The sequence below is a fragment of the Mus pahari genome, chromosome 1 (assembly GCF_900095145.1).
Source record: "Mus pahari chromosome 1, PAHARI_EIJ_v1.1, whole genome shotgun sequence".
Classification (NCBI taxonomy): Eukaryota; Metazoa; Chordata; class Mammalia; order Rodentia; family Muridae; genus Mus; species Mus pahari.
In genome coordinates this window covers 112,924,415-112,934,168 of record NC_034590.1, presented here as the reverse complement: position 1 = coordinate 112,934,168, position 9,754 = coordinate 112,924,415, and the positions used below count along the sequence as shown (strand labels likewise).

The 9,754-nt window shown below is 50.5% G+C and overlaps 1 protein-coding gene across 2 annotated transcripts in view; it reads left to right on the top strand.

The window, feature by feature from the left end:
• Window positions 1-9,754, top strand: part of Cars (cysteinyl-tRNA synthetase) — a 45,518-nt gene that overhangs the window by 5,541 nt on the left and 30,223 nt on the right. The window contains exons 2-6 of one of the 2 annotated variants that reach the window (XM_021195472.2): window positions 2,151-2,399; window positions 6,173-6,264; window positions 7,588-7,676; window positions 8,280-8,376; window positions 8,997-9,095. In XM_021195472.2, coding sequence (XP_021051131.1) covers window positions 2,151-2,399; window positions 6,173-6,264; window positions 7,588-7,676; window positions 8,280-8,376; window positions 8,997-9,095 — 626 coding nt within the window. The remainder of the gene's footprint in view (window positions 1-2,150; window positions 2,400-6,172; window positions 6,265-7,587; window positions 7,677-8,279; window positions 8,377-8,996; window positions 9,096-9,754) is intronic. The other variant, XM_029544909.1, reaches the window with a different exon arrangement.

The following is a 9,754-nucleotide window of genomic DNA, read 5'->3' as shown; positions in this document are numbered from 1 at the left end:
CCCACTACTTGGCCCTGGCCTTCCCCTGTGCTGGGTCATACAAAGTTTACAAGACCAAGGGGCCTCTCCTCCCAAATGATGGCTGATTAGGCCATCTTCTGCTACATATGCAGCTAGAGACTTGAGCTCAGGGGGAACTGGTTAGTTCATATTGTTGTTGCACCTACAGGGTGCAGCCCCCTACAACTCCTTGGGTACTTTCTCTAGCTCCTCCATTGGGGGGCGTAAAAGTAACTTTTATTCTCCTGCAGTAATTGTTATCTGGAGGCTTACTGCCTCGGTCTACTAATCTAGGCCTAGAATGTTTTCAGCCTCTGAGACTTACTGCTGAATAAGCTCATCCTTTCTAGTTCCTTCTGAACTCTAGTTGGCTGGTTCAACTCAGCTGTTCTGGTTCAAACTCCTCTCCAAGCTGACTGATTCAATCTGCCTTCTCTCTCTTGGCATCTCCTGAACAGCTCTGCTTGGTCTCATACTAACTTTGGCAATATGTTCCAACCTTCTGGCTCCTTCTCATTCATTCTCTGGCTCATTCTGTCTTCACCTGTCTCTGTAAAACCCTCCCCATAAAACTGCCTCCTCCCTTTTTCCTCTCAGCGCTGCTCCTTAAATAGCTTCGTTTTCCTCTTTCTTCTTGTGAGAGTCTGGCATATTCTATTCCATCAAATCTTGTCTGCTTCATCACTGTGTCTGCCACACAATTTGACATCATTTTCAAACATGGGTGTTTCCTTCTACAAACTAACTCTACCTTCATTGTCTGGAATTAAAGCTGTGTACTAAGGGCTGAGTACTGAGGAAAAGATACAGGGCTTGCAGTGTCCTAGGTTTCTACTGCTGTGATAGAGTACCATGACCAAAAAACACCCAGGAAAGGAAGGGTTTATTTCTTCAACTGTCAGGTGACATTCTGTATTGCTGAAGGAAGTAGGGTAGGAACTCAAAACGGGGCAGGAACCGGGAGGCAGGAGCTGATGCAGAGGCCATGGAGGGGTGCTGTTAACTAACTGGCTTGCTCTTCAGGGTTTGCTCAGCCTGCCTTCTCACATATCCCAGGACCATCTTCCCAGAGATGGCTCCACAGTAGGCTAGCTCTCAATTACTAATTCAGAAAATATGCCGCAGGCCTGCTCCTAGGCCATTCTGGTGGCAGAAGTTCCCAACTGACGTTCCCTTTTCCTAAATGACTAACTTAGACCAAGTTGACATAAAACTAGCTAGGACATGATGTAAAAGTCCAGCCACGATAGAAGCTTAGACTTCTCTCCGCCTGGAGCTCATGCAGAACACTGCCTGGAGTCTGTCCACTCTCAGGGGTGTGGGAGATGGCACTCATAGCTCTTATACCCTTTGTAGCAGGTGCCCCAGTGGAGGGGTCAGGTGTCCTCAGAGCAGTTCCTCCTGGCAGCCCTGAACACTCTTAGTGGGTTTGGAGAACCTAGGGAGGGATATGGTATTTTGCTTCTGGAAGCCATATTTGTTCCAGTGGCTTATGCACGGCTATGCCATATGCAGAGGGCTCTTCGACTGCTACCCTCTCTGTAGCTTGCAAGTAGCCATTTCATTAATTGATTAGTTTATTTTGTGGTGCTGGACATTAAACCCAGAGCCTTATACTTGCTAGGTGAGTACTCTGAACTACATCTTCGAGAGATTTGCCTGCCTCTGCTGAAATTAAAGGTGTACATCAAAATGCCTGACCCAAGTTAGCCATTTTAAAGTACACAATCTCTGGCGTTAACATCACTCACGGTACTGCAGACCACCTCAGTATACATGTGAAGCCTTTCCTTAAGGCTCTAGGAGGGAACCTGACCTGCCCCACTGTCACCCTGCCATCCTCCAGCCAGCCACTTCTCTGCATCCCACCCTGTGGTCCTTCCTCTTCTGGATGTCTGACACGCAGGAAAGGGCTTTGACAAACACAGCTGTCTGGCTCTTGTACCTTGGAAGCTTTCCGTGTGCATGCCTGACATCCTGTGACCTATTCATTTTTCTTTCCCGTGCCCTCTTGCCTGCCCTGTCTGATGTTGCATCTCCCCTACTCGCTTGCCTGACATGTGCTGTTCTGCCTGCTTGCCTGCCTGCCTGCCTGATGTCATGGGTTGCCTGTCCTCTGGCCTGACATCCTGTGCCCTCTGTCTTTGCAGCTGCCGACTACAGGTCCATTCTGAGCATTAGTGACGAGGCAGCCAGGGTGCAGGCCCTGGACCAACACCTCAGCACGCGTAGCTATATCCAGGGGTACTCCCTATCCCAGGCAGATGTGGACGTGTTCAGGCAGCTCTCGGCCCCTCCCGCTGACTCAAGGCTCTTCCACGTGACTCGGTGGTTCAGGCACATAGAAGCGCTCCTGGGTGGCCCCCAAGGCAGAGGCGAGCCCTGCAGGCTTCAAGCAAGTGAGTAACAGCAGTGAACCTCTGCTTCAAGGTCAAGGGCATGAGGTGCTACAGGGCAGTGGATATCCTGCTAGATACTCACCACCATATTTCAGTCAAGTGGTCCTATGGGGCAGAAACCACACTTGTTGGGTCTGGTAGGGTGAAGTCATGTAGCCGACATGTAGCTCAGTGCCACCTTTGGGACCACTTCCGGACCATACTAGATGCTGTTACATGCCTGTCTTGGGGTTCCACTAATGCTTTGATGGGAGTGGCTCTTGGTTCTTGTCTTTAGTCCCATAGGTTACATTTGTTTCTTTTCAGGTGCAATGTCACTAAATATTGGATCTGTATTCATTGACCAAAAAAAACCCGCATAAGTCTCCTGTCTGCTTTGAGATGAAGTCAGTCATTCCTGTGGGTGCTGCTGGTGTCACTGGGCACAGTTGTTAGGATGAGGAGGCACTACTGGGGAAGCTCTGGCTTGGGACTCAAATGGTTTGTCATCTTGATCTGGCCATATGGGAAAGCTCCCTTCTGTGGGTGCTCCTTTCTGACGTTACCTGAGGCCCTTGAGCCCCAGACTCCCTTGGCTGTAGTACACGTCTCCTTTATGTGGAGATGGCTAAGTAGTCCCTGCTGTGGCCTCCTTGAGGCTTTGCAGGCTTGGGTTGGGAACTTGGAGCATGTTGAAGAGTCTCCTAGGGTCAGGAGAAGTCTTGATTTTTCTGGATTATCCCAAGTGAAACCCTGTTCCGGCCTAGGTGGGAGGTGTGGCTGCATAGATAGTCTTCCCTGGTCCTCTGCTGTCCCTGTGTCCAGCACTGTCCCAGGTGTGTTCCAGATGTCATATATAACACCAGGTGTCTTCTCCAAAGGGAGTCAGGTTGAACACTGTGCCTCAACTTTGAGTTATGACAGTAGGAAGGAGATCAGGGACAGGCCCTGGCCTCAACAGCCAGCCATCTAGGCTTCATTTATGGTCCTGGGAAGAACCAAATAGACATACCACTATCCATGCCAGTGGACGGAGCAGAGCATTACTTCTCAGGGGCCTCATGACCCATGAAGAGAAGGGCCTCCCACTATAGTCAGCCACTAGCTACTGAGGCTTCTCTGAGGGATGCTGTTGAATGGAAGATGGACCAAGGACCGCACTAACGTCCTCTAACAGGGTTGCCCTGCTTCCTCTAGCACCACAGCTGTCCACAGGGCCATGAGGTCCATGTAATCTTGTGAAGAAAATGCATTAGGTCAGATCCCTTACGTAGAAACATGCAAAAGCATGGCTGGGGAGGAGGAGGCTGGATCTGGGCTGCCCATAACTGTTCACTGGCTTTTGGCAGGCCCAGGCTCCAGAGTCCACATCATGTCTGGATTGACAGTAGCTCTGTCTGCCTCCATACAGCTGTGAGGATTAGAATTCTCCCTGTCCTGGGTGTCTTCTAAAGCGTGCTCTCCAAATGAGAAGGAACACTTCCTCACTTCAAGCCCACAACATAGCCCACCGTTCTTACTGCTTGCTGCTCTATACATAAAGCATGTCACCACCCTTGCCTTCTCAAGGCTGAGGCCTTAGCAGCAAAGTATCCTCTCAAACATGGAAAATGTATATCTTCTTTTTAGCCTTCATAGTTCCCTTCCTAAGGAGCCAGCCCACTTGGCACCATCCTTCCCTCCATCACCCTGTGTGGTTCAGCATGGAGGTCCATTCTGTCCTCGGGCTTTGAGCTTGGGGGCTCTCACCTGGACGTGGGCTCAAGCTCCTGCATTACCTCACACCCTTTAGAGCCGTTGCTTCCCAGCAGCTTCTCCGTCTTTGGACCTCCAGCCTCTTGCATCCTATTTTCAAAGTCTAGCTGTCTGTTTTGTAGTCAGTGACACTTGCAGTACCAGACCCGTGCCACCACAGGTGCCTGGCCCAGAGTGGGACGGTTTTAGAAGAAACCTAAACAGGCTGACTACACCTAGGAAACTGCTGTGGGTCCTTAGGTTGTGGGTTCAGGAAGAGCCTAAGAACCTCCCCTGTGTGCCCTGTTGACCCAGAAAACCTGTGAAGACAGGCTGTTGTGTATCTTGCCCTGTTGCACCCTTTTCCAATCCAGAATGTGTCTCTGCTGGATGAGCTTAAAGCCTGTCACTGGGCTGTGGGTCTGTGGCAGCATTCAGTGTAGCAGCCCTTGGTAGTGTCTCTTCTTGTGAGAATCCAGCAGCATCTCCGTTTTTGGTGTCGCCTCTGGGTCTTTTGAGGAAGTACAGTTTCAGAATCCTCCCATCACATAGAGATACTTTCTGGTCAGGTACTAGTGTGCTCAGGATAAGCTGAGACTGAGCTTGGTGTCTGGTGAAAGGTTGGTGTTTCCTCAATCCCAGCCTCTGTCTGCCTGTGATGGGACCCGACACCTGGAGGAAGGAGCTCCTGCTTGCTGCTGACCACTGTCACTTCCCTCATGTACCCCACACAGTGATGGTCCTCCCCTTCATCCTTAGCCTGTTAATTACCAGTCTCCTTTATTCTGTCTAGTGTGATCTGGGCAAGGATGGAGCCTGGGGATGGCCCATGCCCATAACAAATTTCTCTGTGACTTAAAGCAAAATCAACAGGTAGACCTATTGAGGTGTGGTGTCACTTATAGTCAGTTTTGCGTAGGAGTCAGAGGTGGCCAAAGGCAAGAGAAGTGTCCATGGTGAGGGAAGACCAGGACCAGGTCAGCTCAAGACCTTCCACCTTGCTCAGCAGAGGTGAGGGGGGCTGAGGGACTGGACACCAAGGTGCATTAAGGTCTGCCACAGGTGACCCAGTGAGATCCATACTTGTAGACCTGCATAGGGGAGCATCACAGGGCCTGGCTGTCAGAAAGACTAAGGAAGAAGGCAGGTATGCCCAACACAGCATGGGCAGGCTGTCAATGGTCATATGGTTCCCTGGTGGGCTTCAGTCAGCTTTTCTGGACTGAGATTATGAAGCTTGAAGCATCACCCTTGTGACATCTCAGAGTACCCAGGCATGCAGATTAGGGACGTCCTTTCAAGAAACAGGTCTGTCTTCAGGGAAAACCTTTCAGGCCTCAGATACATGCTAAAAAGTGCCTGGGTCATGTATCCAGAGAGCAGGTACTGCCTGAGAGTAAGAGGCTGGGCTGTGGAGGCTGCCAAGCCAGTGTGGACCGGCCTGGGTCAGGGTGGGAGTGCAACAGACTTATATCTAGAGCTTAGGGTCAGTCTAGCTGTAGGCCAAGCCAGATATGATGCCAAGGACAGAGACAAGGAGGGGCTGGAGGCTATTCTTACCTTAACCTCTGTTGCACCTGGTGACTTGGAGATGGCCTGTGTGTCACAACGTGTCCACAGACTGTTACCTTGTCCAGGCAAAGGATCCTGACAGCTGGGGACAGTAAGGGCTGCAGTGCCACTGCCACATCATAGTCAGAACTTATGGAGATCCAGAGGCATGGACAGCATTGTGTGGGGATGGGTACATGGCCAAGGGCTGGTGGGAGGTGTGTGGCACACCACGTGGGTGTTCTTGAGTCTCTCCGGAGGTCTTGTTGGCATGCAGCAGCAGAATGTGACCTGAAGATCACAAGCCACATGCCTTTAAGCCTAGCACTGAGGAGGCAGAGGCCAGAGGAGCCTCAGTTTGCGGCCAGCTTGAACGACATGGGAAGTTCCAGAACAGCTGGGGCTACAAAGCGACAATCTGTCTCAAAAGCACAAGTGCCATTGTTCAACCCTGGCGTTGAGAACCAGAGGTGACCTGCTATGTGACCCGTCTGCTTTTGTGCTTCCAGGTAAAGGCCGGCGAGTGCAGCCTCAGTGGTCCCCCCCAATAGGGACTGAGCCCTGCAGGCTCCGCCTGTACAATAGCCTCACCCGGAACAAGGTAAGAAAGTTTGCACGTGACTCCCATGTTCCCTCAGTTTAGGCTCAGAGTCCTTCTGTTACTCCAGTGCTGTGCTATGGCCTCTGCATCTTCTGTTTCTCCTCTGCCTTGGCCTCTGCAACCCAGACAGAGCTGTGCTCTGAAACGAGGGCGCAGATACCTTGTACACGACAGTGCTTTGGGGAAGTCTCCCTGCCGGCCTCCCAGCATTGGCCAGGCCTGAGCGTTCAAGGTCCTAACAGCTAAGCCAAGTGCTGGCAGCTTTCAGGAGGACTCATGGCTATCATACACTGTCCTAAGCCAAGCAGATTAGGCAAAGTGGCAAACCCGCCAGGTGGTGTTAGAGCCCAGCATGTGCCAGGAAGCCAATACAGCCTCTTAACCTGATGGTTTGTTATACTTAGCTCACACCCATAGTGGCACAGGCTTCAGAAAGCTCTCCAGTTGTGGGATGGTTATTATTTTTTTTTTTATGTTTTACTTCTAATTATGTGTTTATGTGTGTATCTGAGTGGAGGTATGAACATGTAAATACAGTGCCCACAGAGGCCAGAAGCTTCAGGTTCCTTAGAGCTGAAGTTACAGATGGCTATGAGCCACCCAGCATGGGTGCTGGGAACTGAATTCAGGTCCGTCAAAGCAGTATGCACTCATCTCTCCAGCACCCTGGCTGAGTATTTGATCATGTGCTCAGCAAGCAGGAGACATGTCTGGGACAGGTCCCATCTGCTTATGTAACTCACTGACAGTGACACCCGCCCGCCCCCCCCCCCAAGTCTGTGACTGTTTGGATGCTCTGGCCCCTAAGCCAGGCTCCTCGGGGAAGCACAGACCGTGGCTAGCTGCTCTCAGCCCTTTGTTCTTTATCTGAAGAAGATGGCATCAGTGCCAACCTCCTGAGGTGGTTGTCTAGAGCAGTTAAGATTCAGGCTGGTATTTGTTAACTGCAATTCCTGCTAAGCTGATATTTTCACAACAGCAACTTTGTTCCCTTCTCCACTCTGAGGAAGAAGAGATGGAGAAGGAGGAACATTCCAGGGAGGGAGGGGGTGAGGACGCCTCACCACGCTCTCACTACACAGCGTACTGAATGCTATGACTTTATCAGTAAAACAGGAGACGGAGGGTCTTGCTGGTTGTGGCTTAGGCCTTTGATCCAAGTATTTGAGAGGTGGAGGTAGGATGATTGTGAATTCAAAGCCAGATTCTGGCTTACAAATAAATGGCCCTCAGCCATCAGTTAGTGTGCTGTCTGTGGCTCCTCTTGCTGTGCTGTGGAGTGTCTTGAGTTTCTGGTGATGGCATTCCTTGTTTTTTAACAAGGATGTATTTATACCTCAAGATGGGAAGAAGGTGACGTGGTACTGTTGCGGGCCGACTGTCTATGATGCGTCTCACATGGGACATGCCAGGTGGGTCTGACGCTGGGGATCTGTACTGCTGGAGAGTTAAAGGCAGCTGAAAGGGGAGTACACAGAGCCTGTGTTGCCATCCTGGAGTCGACCCAGACACTGTCTCTACCCCAGGTGGACATGTGATGTGTACATGCAGAGCTAAGGTGTAGTGGGCCATGATCCCTTCCCTGACACACATGTTAACGGTGTGACTTTTCGGAGTTGATGGCTGATGGGGTAAAAGCCATGGAGCCTGCCCCTAACAAGCTGAATTTCCTTAGCCTGGGTGTCTGATCCAGAAGTGCTGAGGGTGGTAGGTTTTCAGATATTTTTGGACTGTTTTCATATAAATGGGAGGTCTTGGGGATGGAACACATACTAAAACACAGCATTTACTTATTTCACATGCATCTTATGTGCATAGTCTAAAGGTAATTTTAATTCTTAACAGTTTTGTTGATGAAACATTACTTCATAGCATGGAAGTTTGACTTTGTGACATCATGTGGGTGCTCAGAAGACTTGGGATTTGGGGGTGTTTTCAGTTTTTTCATGTTCTTGCAATATCAAACTAACAGGCACTGTGTGCCAACTGGGGACCTGTGCTTTCTGCTGCTTCAGGTCCTACATCTCCTTCGATATCCTGAGGAGGGTGCTGAGGGATTATTTCCAGTATGATGTCTTTTACTGCATGAACATCACAGACATTGATGATAAGGTAAAGGGGGCGCCTGTGTTAACATTCAGACCTGATGGGTAACATTAGAGGAAACAGGACTTTCAGATAAGAAATCCAGCTGCCCACCATCACTTAGGAGGCTGAGACTGGATGATTTGAGTGTGAGGCCAGTCTGGACTGCATAAGGAGTTACAGGACTGCTGGGCTACTTGGATGGACAGATGGGCTGGAGAGGAGGCAGGCTCGTGTCTGACCTAATAAACACTGAGTCCCTGCTGTGAACCAATAAACAGTTTATGCAGAGGTGGAGTCATTTGCCCGGGTGCCTAGATGCTTCGAGAAATCTGCAGATTCTGGGCATTGTCTTAAGTTCCAATCACTCCTGGTTCTTTGTGGAAGCAGGGCCTCTCTGTATCTTGCTAGCTGAGAAAGCTGGGGCCTCAATGACCTGTCCTTAGACACCCAGATGTTCACAGTAGACCTCAGCCCCACTTTTCAGGTACAGAAGGAAGGGTGGCAATGGTGTCTCACAGTGCCACAATGTTTGGGACCTGTGTCTGTCCCCATGCCTCTTCACCCTCACTCAGTTGCAGTGTAAGAACAGTTCTACATATGGGAGAGAGTGGACTCTGATCATAACCAGTCTCCCACCTCTACAGATCATCAGGCGGGCACGACAGAACTACCTGTTTGAGCAGTATCGGGAGCAGAAACCCCCAGCCACCCAGCTCCTGAAGGATGTCCATGATGCCATGAAGGTAAAGGCCATGGATACCACCCTTGCCCCCTCCTAGTGCCTCTTAGGCCCTTTCTAGGACTCAAACCAGCTTCACTGGGGCCCCAAAGCTACAGCAGGTGTTCCCTCTGCCAGGCCTACGAGACAGCCATCAGGTCAGAGTTCTATAGGCTATGGTGTGGAATAGGTAGTGTTCCTGTTGTTTAGGGGAAATACCTGATCCATCTCCATCCCTCTTGCTGTCTGGTCCTCAGTGTTAAGGTCACGAGCAATCCGACGACCAATTCTGACCACAAGGTAGACCATTGATCTGTAAGTCCTCATTATGTTCACGGTGCTGTGACCTCCACTGAGGAAGTATGTTCTCCACATCCACACCTTTGCTCTGAAGGAGCCTTCTTTCAACGTGTGGTTCCTGGATATGTCTTAGTTATTTTTCTATTACAGTGATTAAACACTGACTGAGGCAACTTATGTTTATTCTGGCTCCAGAGTTATGAGCCCATCGTGGCAGGCAGGCATGGTAGCAGGTGCAGAAAGCCAAGAGCTCACATCCCCAGGCACAAGCACAGAGCAGAGGGAGCAGACTGGAAGCAATAGGGTATGGCTTAAGATCCCAAAGCCTGCTGGGCATGGTGGCGCATGCCTTTAATCCCAGCACTCGGGAGGCAGAGGCAGGCG